The 16,803-nt window shown below is 45.6% G+C and overlaps 1 protein-coding gene across 6 annotated transcripts in view; it reads left to right on the forward strand.

Annotated features, from left to right (window-relative positions):
- The first annotated feature begins 4,390 nt into the window (after positions 1-4,390).
- ADA2 (adenosine deaminase 2) overlaps positions 4,391-16,803 on the forward strand; it is a 30,311-nt gene continuing 17,898 nt past the window's right edge. For 4 of the 6 annotated variants that reach the window (XM_045061152.1, XM_023256592.2, XM_023256593.2 and 1 more), the window contains exons 1-4: positions 4,434-4,503; positions 7,743-8,110; positions 10,659-10,884; positions 12,262-12,472. In XM_045061152.1, coding sequence (XP_044917087.1) covers positions 7,789-8,110; positions 10,659-10,884; positions 12,262-12,472 — 759 coding nt within the window. In that variant the 5' untranslated portion in view covers positions 4,434-4,503; positions 7,743-7,788. Of the gene's footprint in view, positions 4,504-7,742; positions 8,111-10,658; positions 10,885-12,261; positions 12,473-16,803 lie in introns of all 6 variants that reach the window. The other 2 variants (XM_045061151.1, XM_023256594.2) reach the window with 2 other exon arrangements.

Genomic DNA, 16,803 nt, shown 5'->3' on the forward strand with positions numbered 1-16,803 from the left:
CTCTTGATATGGGTCATGATCTTAAGGTTTGTGAGATGGAGCCCCATGTTGGGCTCTGCACTGACAGTGTGGAGCCTGCTTGGGATTCTCTCTCTCCCTCTCTCTCTGTGCCCCTTCGCCACACTCTCCCTCAAAATAAATAGATAATATTTTAAATAAATATACAAACAAATAAATAATAAATCTCTTCACTGTCATTTTAGTGAGGCTTTAGAGGGGAATTAAGGTTAATTTACATGTTTGATCTCCCATCTGTAACTGAAAATCAGTCCATGCATTTATGAATATACTCTGACTCATAAGACAGTTGGAGAAGGTCTCACTTAGGACCCACGTTCCTTGCAAGTTTAGTTATCTGGGTCTCAGTCCACAGTCAACAAGGAGTAACACATTACAGGGAAGATCGCTAGATAAGAGACCCACCAGAAGTAAATATTAACTGCATGGGGAGGAACAGAAAAATCATATAAAAAGTATATACTAGCCCTGCCATTTAGGACAGGGTCAAACAGTGTCACAGTATTACTAAATATAGTGATAGTATGCAATACAAAGTATAATAATAAATGTTCATAATGATGATCTTGACTTATCAATGAAAGGTCAAATTGTGTTCATCATGCTCTAAGAAGCCAGAAAAAAAACAGTTTAAAAAGATTTGTATAGGGAACATTACTTATATTGTATAGTTGCATAGTTACTTTGTAGTTTTAGAAATATTTTCATGTGCATTAATTTAACACACACCCTCACTTACTTGGTAAAAAAAAAACTTAGCAGGAGGAATATTGTTATTCTCCCCTTACTGCAGATAAAGGCATTAAGCTCATAGATGATAGATGTTAAGAATTTTTTTCAAAATCAATCAGCAATTCCTTGAAAGAGCTAATTTTTTTGCTTTGGCCATTAAAAGCACAAGCTCCAGGGTGCTTGGATGGCTCAGCTGGTTGCTTGGGTGTCCAATTCTTGGTTTTGGCTCGGGTCATGGTCTCATGGTTCATGGATTTGAGCCCAAATCGGGGTAGACTCTGACAGTACAGAGCCTACTTGGGATTCTCTGTCTCCCTCTCTCTCTCAAAAATAAATGAATAAACATCATAAATAAATAAATTAATTAATTAATTAAAGCGCAAGCTCCTAGTATCTGGAAAAATCATCTTATGCCCGATAATACCTGTTCCTGTGTCCCACCTTTGCTAATTGGGCTCTCCTACCCGGATCTGCCTTTCTGTCTCAAGGGCCACTTTCCCACAGCAGTGGCTCCCTGCCACCTTGAAGACCTGTTTCCTTGCCAGCAGGTAAGGCAGTAGATGGAAACTGCCTGAGTGCAAGTCCACACTCCACTCATTACCAGCTGTGTGACCTTGGGCAAGTGACCTACCTCTCTCCAAATACTTCAGTGTACTCTCTTGTCGAGGGGGCTAGCAATAGTCCCTACCTTATAAGACAACTAAAGGATTAAAATAGGCAATATATATAATTCTCAAGAAGTTTTAGCTGATATTATTTCCTTTTTTTTTTTTTTTTAACTCTGGGGGTCAGGAAACCTTATTTATCTTGTATAAAAGTGGCATATCCAAGGGTGTCTGGGTGGCTCAGTTGGTAAGCTTCTGACTTTGGCTCGGGTCATGTCTCAAGGTTTGTGAGTTGGAGCCCTGCATTGGCCTCTGTGCTGACAGTGCTTGCAGAACCCACTTTGGATCCTCTGCCCCCCATCTCTTTCTGCCCCTCCCCTGCTCAAGGTCTCTTTCTCTCTTTCTCTCTCTCTCTCTCTCAAATATAAATTAAAAAAAAAAAAAAGTGGTGGATCCAGCACTTCACACCTTCAACCATAAGTAACTCTCCTATGCTTTGCCATATGTTACACGTCTCAATGGCATGTGATTCATGGTATTGACGGGAGAGGGAAATGTTTTAATGAAAATAGTTCTCAGATATTTATGTAGTCAAACACCATCTTCAATTCTGAAATCCTCTCCTGTCTCCAGTTTAGGGTCATAACCCACCTGTCCTTTCAGACTTCATTTCATTTAGGTTAAGCTTTGTAGTCACTAAAAGATGCTTTGGTTCCCTTTTTCTGCCCTGAAGATTTTCAGATTCTGAACACAAAGCCAGTTCTGTTTCTGATGGTTGCCTTCAATAAAACGTAAAAAGCAGAGCCCTGTTCCATATTTTATGGTCTCCTCATGTGGCAGAATATTCTTCCAGCATGTTGTCACCATTGTACACTGGGGCTTGCTGTCATCAGATGCCACACCTGCTCTGCTAAACAGTGCTTACAGCCACACCCCCAGCGTGTCTGATGGCCCCAGAAGGCAGAGAGGTGTGCAGATCCTGCTGGTCAGTCTCCCGGGTCTGACCCTGCTTGGGTTTGTTGTTTCTGATCCTGTGTCCGGGTATGCACTCGCCCCTCTCCTCCCTGTTTCTGTCTCAAGATCTGGGTCCCCACTCCCCTGGCCCAACCAGCTTCAGCCTGATGCAATAACTCCAGCCTCAAGACCCACAGCCCTCCCTCCCCTGGCTTACTGCACTTCCTGGCTCAGTTGTGAGCTGGAGTCTCCAGAGCCTTTGGGATGTGAACATTAGCTCTTACTCTTAACCAAAGCTTTTGGAAAGAAAAGTCTTATTTTTTTAATTTTTTTTTTTTTTTTGAGAGAGAGAGAGATAGCACAAGTGGGGGAGGGACAGAAGAGGGGGGGGACAGAGAATCTGAAGCAGGCTCTGTGCTGACACCTGAGAGCCCAACACAGGGCTCGAACCCATGAACTACAAGATCATGACTTGAGCTGAAGTTGGATGCTTAACCGACTGAGTTGCCCAGATGCACCAAGAAAAGCTTTATCTTTAACTCTGATCTGGTATCCTAAAAAATATTCCAGTGATTTATGTTCACAATTTGGCAATTTGCCCTCTTACCCTTGTACTTTAGTCAATTTTGTCTGTCTTTACTACCTGTTTGTTTCTTTTGATTTCACTGACTTTTGAACAAGTTAATGTTGAACTTGTGATGAGGGAATTCTTAGTTCCTCTGTGTTTTCACTTGCGAATTTCTTGCTGTTTATGAAACAGATGACCTTTTTACTGTTTGGAGAAGATGATGTCAGGGGCCCCTGAAGTTACAGTTGTTCAGGAGATGCAGAAGTGGAAGTGCTGGAGGATTTGTGGGTGTCTTTGGAGACAGACGGCCCGAGACAGGGCTGGGAAGGAGAGGGGCACATGGCAGGCACGTGCTGTAGAAGTCACTGGTACAGTCTCACATGTCTTATTTACCTTGACCTGGATGATCTATCACGATAGTTATTTCCCGTAATAGTAATGGCTACTGTTTCTTGAGAACTTACTATGCTCCAGGCACTTTGCACACATTCTTCATTTAATTCTCACAGTGCACCCACGTAGTCATTGCTTTTATGACTTCCACTTTCAGATCAGGAAACTGAAGCATAGAGAGTCTTTTTTTTTTTTTTTTTTTTTTTTGAGAGAGACAGAGAGACAGAGAGCATACCAGCAGGAAGGGCAGACAGAGAATGACGGAGACAGAGGATCTGAAGAAGGTTCTGTGTTGAGTGCAGAGAGCCCTACGTGGGGCTCAAACTCACAAACCCAAGATCATGACCTGAGCCCAAGTTGGTTGCTCAGTGAGCCACCCAGGCACCCCTGAAGTATAGAGAGCTTAAATAACAAGGCCAAGGCCATACAGCTACGAATGGCCAGGCTCAGTTCTGTCAGCTCTCCCTCAGGAGCCATTATCCCTCTTGCCTCTGGCCGCTCCTCCTTACGCCCTAGCTCCTGCCTCACCCCTCCTTATTTCCTCAACTACTGTGCTTCCAGATCCCTGATTTTCCCCCTAAAATGTACCTTCTATTATATCTACTTTTTTACCTGCTGTTTAGTGGGTTGTCCCACAATTGACAGTCACATTTTAAGGAGGGGTATACTGCCCAAAGTTTATGAGCAGATTTTGGAGTACCTCTTTGTGGCACTTGTTGTCTAAGCTATGTTCTGGACCCTACAATGACATCTCACGCACAAACACCCATATATCTTCCCCCAAAACATACATAAGCCCACACGTGCATATAAACTCACATAAACGCATAGACACATACAAAGATGCATACAACTGCCCTCACAAACATATACATAATCCCCACATGCATAAACCCACATGCACACACATGCACACACACAAAGATGCACACAAAAACCTGCCACAAAATGCACCTGAACACATATAAACACACACATAAATCACCCCACAAGTCCATAAATGCTCACACACGCACACAAACGTAAACCCATACACGCAGGCCTACTTGTTGCCTCAGCTCTGCCAGACTATCTTCCTTGCCTCTCTTTGGAGACCCGAGCAACATGAGGCTGAGAGGAAGTGAAACCTGCCCCAACAGGAAGTGAAAAGAGGATGGTGAGCTTTTCTGGTGCTTCTGACACAGCTGTCGGGGGACTCAGCAAACAGTCTGCAGTTTCTGGAGCTGCTCTGAGGTAACTGGGATCCCCTGGGGTGGGGGTCCAGCTCATGAGGTTCCAGTAGGTAGCTGGGAAGCTGGGCACTCAGGCTTTGTTTCCCTGGCAGCAGCCTCCCTGCCCCCTACCTTAGGTGAGTTTGTGACTTTCGGTGCGGAGGAAGTGCATAGCCTTTCTCTACAACAGGCTTTTGAAAATGGTTGTGGGCCCAAGGATATTCACTCAGAGTCACAGACGCACATGGTCCGTTTCCTCGTTCTTACTCTGGGAACAAGCTATTTTTATAGAGTTTTCATGCACCCTCTTTTAAAAGTAAAAGAAACTTTTCATGAGGAGAGAGATGAAGTAAGCATAGCAGTAATTATCACAGGGATTATTTCTCCTTATGCTTGAGCAGGCTGGTCCTGGACCAGTGTTAGATAAACTTTTATCTGTCAGGTCAGGAGAAGTTGCTAGATGTGGGGCACACAGCTACTTCTGGTGTCTTTGGAGAGGACAGAGTTGGAGATTTAGGAACTTAGTGGCCTCTGTTATGTGTTAGTAAGGAGAGAGGGAAAGTGGCTGGGGCTGTCGATTGGAAGACACAGCATGAGATGGGTGGGATGGTGACACAAATGTCACTCTCCTCTTGTCCTAGAGGTTTCAGCTGTTGGCAAACACTGTAGCCTCGAGACAGAGTCAAAGACTTCATGAAGTTGAGGGGGTTCCTCAAAAGTCCAACTCTCTGATTCGGGTAGCTACCCTACCATAGCTGTGGTACTAGAGTAAATAGTGTCCAGTTCCTTCTTAAAATCCCCTGTTGGTGTCTGATGTACCATTGAATAATTGAATGTTAGCCCTGGAAAGGACCTTGGAGATAATGTATTTCAATGATTAGCAAGCTTTCCATTTTCATCATATCCCTGCATTTCTATTTATTTCGTATCTTTCTTTACATTAACTTGTTTTTAAATTTTTTTATTCAACCTAAACAGTGATATCATGTATCACTAATGATACATGTATCACACTTTGAGGACCACTGATCTAGTATAATTTGCCCTTTTCACAGATGAGAAAACTGAGACCCATAGACACTAAACAGTTTGTCCAAGCTCTCATGGTTAAAGACATCCTAATTTGGGACTGATCCTGAGGTCTTCCAATTTATAGTCTTGATTCTTTCCAGGATACCATATCCTACTATGAAGTATGAAGAAACAATTCCTTTTTTAAAAAAAATATCTATTTATTTCAGTAATCTTTATACCCAATGTGGGGCTCAAACTCATGACCCTGAGATCAGGAGTTTCATGCTCCTCTACCTGAACCAGCCAGGTGCCCCACATTTCATAAATGTAATTCAAATAAATAAGCAGGTAAAGTGCTAACAGTGTCTAGAAGGAGGAGACCACTAAAGGTGAGTTTCTTTCCTTCCGCTGTTCAAACCTTGCTCACTGCCAACCTGGACTAGCAGCTTTTAGGAAGCTTTTAGAATCTTTGAATGCTAATGTTCTGAAATATCAAGATGATATCTCATGGTGTGACTATTGAGTAATTGTGCTGTGATAGGGTCCCAGAGAGTCTCATCAATCCAGAGATGCAGGTCTTACATTCTGGTCTAATTTCTTGTATTACTTATTTACTTTTTTCTACAATCTATTTTTTTCTTTTTCTTTTTTTTTTCTTCTGATATGTCTGTTATTTGGGTGTTGGATTTCCTGAGCCAATAATCATCTCATTTGTTTCTCTCTTATTTCATCTTAATTTCTAAAAGATGGTCTTCAATTCCATCTTATAATATTGCTAGTAAATTTTAAGATTTCAGCTCTTGTATTTTTAATTTCTAAAAGCTCTTCTCATTCTGTTTATTTAATTTATTTTATTTGAGAGAGAGAGAGAGTCAGGAAGAGGGGGGGAGGGGCAGAGGGAGAGAGAGAGAGACAGACAGAATCTTAATGACACGGGGCTCCATCCAACAACCCTGGGATCATGACCTGAGCTGAAATCAACCAACTGAGCCACCCAGGTGCCCCTATTTTGAAATTTATTCTTATTTTTTTTTAAGTTTATGTATTTATTTTGAGAGAGAGGGGGATCAAGTGGGGGGAGGGGCAGAGAGAAAAAGAGAGAGAGAGAGAGGGAGGGAGGGAGGGAGGGAGGTTCCCAAGCAGGCTCTGCACTGTCAGCACAAAGCCTGACTTGGGGCTCAAGTTCATGAACCGTCAGATCATGACCTGAACCAAAACCAAGAACTGGTCACTTAACCAACTGAGCCACACAGGTGTCCCTTTTTTTTTTTTTTTTTTTTTTTTTTAAGGAATCTACACCTAGCATGGGGCTCAAACTCATGACTCTGAGACCAAGAGTTGCATGCTCCATCAACTGAGCCAGCCAAGTACCCCTCATGCTGCTTATTTTTTATAATTCCCTGTGGCTGGGGCACCTGGGTGTTTCTGTCTGTTGGGTCCAACTTCGGCTCAGGTCATGATCTCACAGTTCCTGAGTTCAGGCTCTGTATTGGGTTCTCTGCTGTGAGCACAGAGCCCGCCTTCTGATCCTTTGTCTCCCTCTCTCTCTGTCCCTCTCCCTCTCTCTCTGTCCCTCCCCCTTTCAAACACTCTCTCTCAAAATAAATAAATAAACATTAAAATTCTCGGTAACTGTTTTATGGACACAATATCTTTTCATATCCTTCTTAGGATATTAAGTATGGTTCTTTTGAATTTTTCTTTTATTTCCTTCTCTTGTCTTCCTTCTCTATACATGTGTGGTTTTGTTTGTTTATTTGTTTGTTTGTTTTGTTTGTTTTTAACTTTATCACGTTAGAGGCTTTTTTATATGTCTTGTAATCTCTTACTCTCTGGTGATATTTAAAAGTGAAACACTCAGGGTGCCTGAGTGGCTCAGTTGGTAGAAGCAACGACTCTTGATTTCAGCTCAGGTCATGATCTCACGGTTCATTCTTTGGCTCTCAAAATAAATAAATAAACATTTAAAAAAAAAGTGAAACACTAAAAATCTGATTGCAATGTCTTCCTCTACGTGTGAGCAGGGCTTGCTGACTGAAAAGGTCCACTTTTTTAAAGAAGGCCTTATGGTGACTTATTATTTGGGAAATCCCTTCATGTCTGTACTTGGAAGTCTTTCCTCTGGGGTCTCAGAGAGGAACCCTTCTGTATGCTGCCTCCTGGTAATCTGAAAACAGAGTGGTAGAAGGAAAATCAGAATTTGACGTTTAAATCTGCACATTTTTGCTGACCTACTCCCTTCTTTAGTCCTGTCAGGTTTCCATCTGAGCAATTTCCTCTTCCAGGCATCCCAATGCCTGTGGATGGCCCATCTGGGTGGCCAGCCCTGCTCTCCCTGCTTCTGGCCGTGGCGATGCCTTTTTTCTGCTCGGCCATATCCATAGATGAAGCATGGAACCAGCTGTTGATGAGAGAGAAGATGATGCAGCTGGGGGGGCAGCTGGTGCTGACCGAACAGGAGGAGCTAGCCAATGAGAGGCTCATGGCTCTCAAAAAGGCTGAGGTGACACAGGCGATGAGGACCCAGAAGTTCCCTCCCAGCATGCACTTTTTCCGGGCCAAGACTCTCATTGAGAAAAGTGAGGTGTTTAATATCCTGAAGAAGATGCCAAAAGGTAGAGGTTTGGAGATGGTGGTTTGGGGGTGCTGGGAAGGTAGGGAGAACTAAACTTGGAGCTAGTGTTGTTATTGGAGCTGTTATTGTTCTAAATGGAGCAGTGAGGGGTGCCTGGTTGGCTCAGTTGGTAGAGCATGTGACTCTTGTTCTGAGGGTCAGGAGTTCAAGCCCCACATTGGGTGTGGAGCCTACTTAAAAAAATAATAGTAGGGACACCTAGGTGGCTCAGTTGATTAAGTGTCTGACTTTGGCTAAGGTCATGATCTCACAGCTCATGAGTTCAAGCCCCATATTGGGCTCTGTGCTGACAGAGCCTGGAGGCTGCTTTGGATTCTGTGTCTCCCTTTCTCTCTGCCCCTCCCCTCTCTGTGTCTTCCTCCCCCCTTCCCCCCCCCTACCTCCTGCCCCCTCTTGTGCTCTCTCTCTCAAAAATAAATAAACATTAAAAAAAATTTAATATAAATAAATAAATAAATGGAGCAGCAAGAACCCCACTTGGCTACTTTGCACCTTTGTTCTGGCTTCACAGACTAGGAAGGGGGCGGTCTGAGGGGGCTGCCACTTCACCCTGGAAACCCAGAGCCCTGCTTCCAAGGGGACTCTGCCTCACACAGGCAGCAGGGAGTGGGTGCCGGGCATCACTGTCTTTCCTGACAAAGCTGATGTGTCCACCCATAAGCGGGTATCTAGGCCCATAGGAGCTACTGCTTTCTTCACAACTTTTCCCACATCTGCTTCTTCTGCCCCGTCTCAGGCTGAGGTACCAGAGTATGATGTGAATGTTTCTCTTGAATAAACACATTTCTAGTAGTGTATGTCTATAGTATATATACATTTCTATGAGAAGTAAAATAATTACCATCCGGCACACGTAAATAGCAGTTTGCAGCTTACAAGGACTTTTCTATACCTCTTATTTTATAACATTTTGGGTTTTTAAAAATGTTTATTTATTTTTTTTCAACGTTTATTTATTTTGGGGACAGAGAGAGACAGAGCATGAACGGGGGAGGGGCAGAGAGAGAAGGAGACACAGAATCGGAAGCAGGCTCCAGGCTCTGAGCCATCAGCCCAGAGCCTGACACGGGGCTCGAACTCCTGGACCGCGAGATCGTGACCTGGCTGAAGTCGGACGCTCAACCGACTGCGCCACCCAGGCACCCCTAAAAATGTTTATTTTTGAGAGAGAGAGAAAGAGAGAGACAGAGGACAAGCAGGGGAAGGGCAGAGAGAGCGGAAGACACACGTGTCAGCGCAGAGCCCGACGCAGGGCTCAGGAGCCTTGAGATCATGACCTGAGCCGAAGTCTGACGCTGAACCGACTGAGCCACCCAGGAGCCCCTACACCTCTTTTATTTTAATGTTAAATATGGAGACTAAAAAAACAAAGAAACAACTATGCAGTTGGTAAAGTCACATCCCCACCTGATGGAGGACATAAGGTTTAGAGAGATGACATGCCAAAGCTCACACAGCTGTGACACCTAAGTGGCCCGTGTCAAGGTCAGGTGCTAAGACAGAGCAGGAAGAGCAGAGGGACAGTGTATACTGTGACTTGAGGAGTGCTGTAGTCTAGATTGGTGTCAGGTCTGAAAGAAGCATAGGGCATCAATGGCAAGCCTGCAGGCCAGAAGCTGCCTAGATACTGGCTGGAAGCAGGGAATGCAAAGCCAATGCGTGGGCGCTGGGAGCAGGCTGAGAGGACTGAGGACGGTTGTGCAAACAGGACCAGGGTGGGAGCAAGGGCTGAAGCTCATCCCTCCCCCCCCCCCTTTTTAAAGTTTATTTATTTACTTTGAGAGAGAGACACATACACAGCTCAAGCTCATGTGTGGGGGAGAGGCAGAAACAGAGACAGAGTCCCAAGCAGACTCTGCGCTGACAGAATTGCTGATGCAGGGCTCAATCTCACAAACTGAGATCATGACCTGAGCCAAAATCAGACACTTAACCAACTGAGCCACACAGGTGCCCCTGGGCTGCTTTTCTCTCTCTCTCTCTCTCTCTCTCTCTCTCTCTCTCTCTATCTCTTCTCAATGTTTATTTATTTTTGAGAGAGAGAGAGCCAGAGTGTGAGTGGGGTAGGGCCAGAGAGAGAGAGAGAGGGAGACACAGAATCCGAAGCAGACTCCAGGCTCTGAACTGTAGCACAGAACCCAACGTGGGGCTCGAACCCACAAACTGTGAGATCATGACTTGAGCCCAAGTCTGACGCTTAATCCACTGAGCCACCCAGGCTCCCCTGGGCTCCCTCTCTTGAATGAGGTCATCATGGCTTCTGACTAGTGAGGGATGCTCCCTTCTTAAACCAGAGCAAAGCAGGCAGTGGCCATCCTGGGGAGATAATGGCAGACATAGGCCTGGGAAGTCTTTGCGCTGGAGTGGGAAAGGTACATGATGTGCAGTTGTGGGGAACTCTGCCAGATAGGCAACCTTGTGATTCTCACTTCTTGTCCATCTGCACTGTCCTCACAGCCCCTAAGCCCTGGAATCTGGATTTCACCTCTTTTGCTTCACTTCTACCCCTGCCCTCCTTCCCTTTCCAGGGGCTGCCTTACACGTCCATGACTTCAGCATCCTGAGTATGAACTGGCTGGTGAAAAATGTCACGTACAGGCCCCACTGCCATTTCTGTGTCACCCCAAGCGGGTACTTGAAGTTCAAATTTGCTTATCCAGCGCCCCCCACTCCTAAACCAGCAGAGTGTTCGGAGTGGGTTTTGCTGGAGAAATATCGAAAGGAGCTACAGAATGTCACTGAGTTTGACAACAGGTGAGTGTGGTTCAGAAAGAATGTGTCACATACTCATCATAGGTAGTTGGTGGTGTACAGGTATGTCTTAGTACAACCCCATTTATGAAAATCAGGGCACCCTTAAAAAAAATCAGGGCACCTGGATGGCTCAGTCAGTTAAGCTTCTAGTTCGACTCTTGATCTCAGCTCAGGTGTTGATCTCAAGGTCATGAGTTCAAGCCTTGCATTGAGCTCTGTGTTGGGCAAGAAGCCTACTTAAAAAAAAAAAAAAAAAAAAAAAAATATATATATATATATATATGAGGAGGCCGTTTCTTTTAACTTTACAGGATATTTTGCTTCACAAAAGCATTCAAATAGTAATTTTCTGGTTCATTTAAAATTCAATCTGATCTGCAAAAGGTATTAAAAGTGACACTATTGTTGCATCAAATGAGATTTGTCTAGATGCTTAATTTCCAGCAAGAGGAAAAGTTCCCAGCTCCTGGAATAATGATGGTCCATTGGTGGGTGAAACAGCTTGAAAACATGATGAAGCAACTTCCTAACAAATTTGTAAAGTAATATTATAAGTAATAACTTTTTTAATCATAGAACCATCTACAGAGTGCTTTTTTGAGATTATTGCCCTTTATGAGTAAGAAATGTGAAGTTCAGTATGGTTAAGGAAGTTGCCCAAGACCACACAGCTAGTAAATGGCTACTCAGGGATGTAAACCTGAGTCAGAGTTATTTCCATCAACAGAATACCATACAGTAGGTAGCTTAAACGATGGGAATTTATTTTCTCACTGGTCTGGAAGCTAGAAGTATAAGATCAAGATATTGGCAAGTTTGGTCTCTCCTGAGGCCTTTGTCCTTGGCTTCCAGACAGCCGCCTTCTCAGTGTGTCCTCACATGGCCTTTCCTCTGTGTGCACACTCCTGGCATCTCTCGTACCAGCCCTATTCTATTTGGGCCCCAATGTAATGACCTCACTTAACCTTAATTACCACCATAAAGGACCTATCTCCACATACAGTCACATTGAGGGTGAGGATTTCAATATATGGGTTTTAGGGGGACACAATTCAGTGCATAACACCCCCCGAAGAGGCTTAGTCTAGGGTGCAATGGGGTCAGACTGGCCAAACATGCACAGGGGAGCAAGACAGCCTGGTTAGTGGGAACATCCTACCTGAGCTGTGCCCTGAGGAGCATAAAGCAGGTCTCAGGGATGGGGGCCTCCATCAGAAATCCTGGGGTGCTTTCCTTGGCCTCTCATCACTGCTCACTGTGATGCATCTGGGTTTGCTTCTGGGTGGGAGAAGCGAGGTGGGCAGGACTCCTGCAGATGCCTGAAGGTGGTGGCTTGAAACACACTTCTTCAATTTACCCTCTTTGTGTCTTATGCAGACTTCTTCAGACTTTCACTCTGATGACTGAGAACCCTGAGGTGGCTTATGCAAACCAAGATGCTGTCTGGTCCAAGTTTAATAGTATCTTCTTCACAATCTCTGGCCTTGTCCACTATGCACCAGTGTTCAGAGACTATGTCTTCCAGGCACTGGAGGAGTTCTACCAGGACAATGTACTCTACCTGGAGCTCAGAGCCATGCTGTTCCCGGTGAGCCCACTCTCCTCTCCTCTGCTCTGGCTTGACTTTCAGATGTTACCTTGTAGGTCTTCACAGGCTCCCAATTCCAGTATTGGGATAAGGACTGGATGCTGCCTTCATCTCAAAGGGGACATGTGTCCTTCCAGGGATGACCATGAGCAAGGAAACCTGAACTGTACTTGGCTGGCTCCCACAAAATTATGACCTTCACCCTCACTGCCCTTTTACCCCATCTTCTCTCATGATCTCCACTTCTCCCCTTCTCCCCTTCTCCCGGATACACAGTGCCTCCCAGTTGCTCAACGTTTCCTGCCCTTGGGCTCTAAGCAGTGCCTCATGCCTGGACCTTTCTTGCCCTGTCTCCTTTCATGTCAAAATTTAGCTTCCCAGAGTCCCTCAGGATCATGCTCTTGGTACTGGGACAGCTATTGGGTCTGGCAATTGGATCACCCTGGTAGCCTGGGGAGAATGGATTGCTGTGCGAGGGTCACCCAGTGAAAGAGGTGGGGATGGAGGCTGGGAGAGTAGGGAGACCACAGGTATGAGATGACAAGGCCACAGGCACAGTAGCAACGATGAGGAAGAGCTCGTGTGCTGGAGGAGGAATCTAGAGGTTTTACTGACTAACTCTGGTGGTGAGGACTCTACTGCAACTGGCTGGTATTCGACTTGGGTTGTCTGGTGGTGACATTGATGGTGACATTGGGGATATAAGAGGAGGGGCTGGATGGGAAGGGAGAAATGGTTTTAAACCTGTAGAATGGAGGTGCTATGAGACATCCCTATGAAGATGTCCAGGAAGTTGCTGAATATATGACTTTGGAACCCAGAGGAGAGAGGGTTCTAGCCTGGAAATACATGTTTGACATTTGTCTGCAGAAAGGTAATCTTTAAAACTGTGAAAGGGATGAGGTTCCCACAGAAGCTGCGAGATGAGAGGAGGAGTGGGCCTGGAAGGGGGGCCCTGCACACAGACATCAGATGGAAAGTTCATGAAGTAGACTCAGAAGGAGCTGTTCTAAAAGTAGGAGACAACTAGGATGGCTTCCACAATAGGGGAGGCCTCACTCAGGAGAGCAGCCCCAGGCGATCAGATGCTCCCAGACCATTCCTCTGGGATATCTGTTAGAACTTCCCTGAGGACTATTTGTGGGAAGGATTTGGGTATTGTGGGAATGGGAAGGATTTCTGAATCCTCACAAACATTGGAGATGGTTAAAGATTCTAAGACGCTTGGGGAAAGTAACCTTTGTATAGAGCTCTCCCCTATATTGTATCCTAACTAGTCTGCTCATTCACTGAAATATTTATTGACCGCGTCAACACCTTGGTGACTGACCTTCAAGTTTGTGGCAAGGCCCTCAGGATGGCATTATTTTGGCTTTGTTACCATATTCCATGGTCTTTATAGGTTCAGAAATTGTATTGTTTGTACAGTCAGAAGTGATAGAGCTCCAGAGGACTGACACACATTGAGCAAGTTCATAAGAGACAGATGTATAAACGAGAAAGGCAGAATGCTGTTTTTTGGAGAAAAATCAATCAGACCAGACACTTAGAGCTTCTTGATTGGTAAGTTCTCTCCTTGAAGGCAAATTGTAGCCTTTCCTAAAGCCAAATTATAGCCAGAAATGTGTTGTTGAACCAGAGCCCTCATAAGCCTGGTCACTGAGCTCTGAGAATTTACGGGAGTCCATGACAGTGTTCTTAACCTTGAGAAAAATCCAATGAATTCCCGGGGGGGGGGGGGGGGGGAGGGTGGAAAGTGCTCGAATAAGTTGACTTTATTGTAGACAGTGTTTTCTTTTTCTTTTTTAATGTTTTTGTTTTGTTTTGTTTTGTTTTTTTGACAGAGAGCGAAAGATAGAGAACACACATGAGCAGGGGAGGTGCAGAGAGAGAGGGAGACACAGAATCCAAAGCAGGCTCTAGGCTCTGAGCTGTCAGCACAGAGCCCAACATGGGGCTCGAACCCATGAACTGTGAGACGGTTCTCACAGTCTGACTGAGAGACTGACTGAGCCGCCCGGGCATCCTGAAGACAGTGTTTTCACATGTATCTATGAAACTTTCTAGGAAACAATATAATGTACAGATTGTGATATTTTTGCATTCTAAAATTTTTTAAAAATTCTCTGTGGGATTCCTAAACTGACTTTACTACCCCTAGTTTGATTTAAAGTGTTCAAGGACTTTCTAATGAAAGATTTACGTGTCCCAAGAACCAGTAATTCCAGTTTGTGGGTCAGGGCTCCCTTTCCCTTCTTCTGAGACAAAGCTTCCTCAAGGCTCAACTCTCCCAACTGACCCACCTTTTCCCTTAGTTATGTTAATACCCTCCTTGAGGTTAGCTCAAGGCCAGGCCCTGGAGGGTCCTGGTGAGCTGGCTCTCAAGTAAGGGTGCCTATCTCCCCCAGGATCTGACGTTTGTTTGATAATTAAAGCTTTAAGCACAGTTCTTGGGAAGTGGGAATGGGGCTGACCTTTGTCTCTCAGTAGAGCTTCCATTGGTTTTGGGAGCAGAGTACACAAATGATCCTTTTCCAGGAAGAGAGAGTGTCCAACAACCTCTTAAGAGAAGAATTTCTGTAAGAGATGAGCTGGCCCTGGACCTGGCCTAGGTAAGGTGAAAGAAACTGCACTTCCAGGAACAATTTATTCCCATGTTTTTTGACTAGGGAATCGTTCTGTCTCCAAGCATGCACTCCCCACCTGCCCCCCATCTAAGCCCCTCCTCCTGTCTGGGTCCCACTTAGGCTGGTTCGTAGGTTGGCCAATCCCTCCTTCACCCCCTTCCCAGGACTGTGTCAGTCCGTATGTCCCCTCTTTGTCTCCTGGTCATGTGGGTATTCAGCACTGAGCAGTTGTTGCCTCATTATTTATGTCAGATCGTGAGATATTTCAGACTGGCCCCACATCTTATATTGCCAAGAGGCACCAAGAGTGATAATCACGCTTGTTGGTTGTGGTCCTCAAACTTGGCTGTTCATATGAATAATTCAGAGGTGCTCTTTAAAATTCGTGTTTGGACCCTGACCTCCCAGGGTTCTAATTCTGTGCTCTTGGGTAGGACCAGGAAGCTACAAAATCAACTAGCCTCTTCCTCTCCTCCCGGTGATTCTAATGCAGATGGTCTGACCCAGACCACACTTTGAGAAAAGGCCTTCTTTGCCTTGACCTTTACAAAGCACTTGAGGTGCATAGCAAGGTTGCATTTTACAGATGTGGAAACTGAGGCTTGGAAAAGCCAGAGTTTGACCAAGATCACGTTGGTGACTTGATTGGGTGACTGGATAGATGCCAGGGTGCTGGACTTGAGCACTAAGGCAGCCAGGCTTCATCTCAAAAGGAGCCCCAGAGAAGGCATTCTGCTGTAAGTCTCATCCTTCTGTAGGGAAAAGAGAGTCCCTAGGATTGGCTGAGCTGATGATTCACCCAGAGTGGTGCTGGCCCCTGCTGGGGGCCAGGGGCGGGGGTTGCTTCCTCTTGGGCCATTCCAACAGCTTTCTCAGCATGGGGCATGGGGGAGGTAGCCCGTCGAATCCTGGCGGAGCCCTGGGCTCCTTAGGGGGTGGAGGGAAAAGGAGGGAGGGGGGAAACTGTGGAGGGTTTGGGTCTTGGTCGGTTTGAGGGCTGTGACTTTCATCTTGAGCCCGATGGAGAAGCATTTAGGGGAAGATGCTGAGCAATTGGAGGGAGCAGTTTCCTGCTCCATTGCTCCCCCTTTTCTGCGGGGGTATTTTCTCCTTACCATGCTGAGTGGGCTCCAGGACATTTAACTTGGGGACCCTGCCTCGCTCCTAACATCTCTTCCCACTCTGCCCACCCCCCACCATCCTAGAAGGTGGAAGGCTGCTGGGATTTGGGATTCTGGAGAGGCTGAGGGGGATGGGATGTGACCATTTGTTCTGCTCTGACCCTGGAACAAAGGCCTCTTGCAATAGAGAGTCTATGCCTTAATGCCCCCCATTAGCCAGAGTAGGGGGAGCCATCAACACATTAACAACTAAAAACCGTCTGCACTGGAATTCTTTTGCTGAGCCGCACAACCTCCCCCTTCTTGCTAGTGGGGCTAATTCAGGGCCTGGGATGATGTTGATGGACTATCCTGGCTGCTCAGCCTCCTATTGTGTTACTAATGCTTGATAACAAAGGCTACTTGCCTTTAGCAACAGTTGCTAGGCGGGTCTTATCTCCTGGGCTCCAGTCCCTTCCCCCACGGCCAGAATCTGAGGCCCAGACTGGGTCCTGGCCAGTCCTCAGAGTGGAGCTCTTATAAGACCCCAGAGGATTATCAACAGGAGATTGCCCTGCTGGTACTTATTCACAGGGGGTCTTGG

Source organism: Felis catus, chromosome B4, assembly GCF_018350175.1.
Source record: "Felis catus isolate Fca126 chromosome B4, F.catus_Fca126_mat1.0, whole genome shotgun sequence".
NCBI lineage: Eukaryota > Metazoa > Chordata > Mammalia > Carnivora > Felidae > Felis > Felis catus.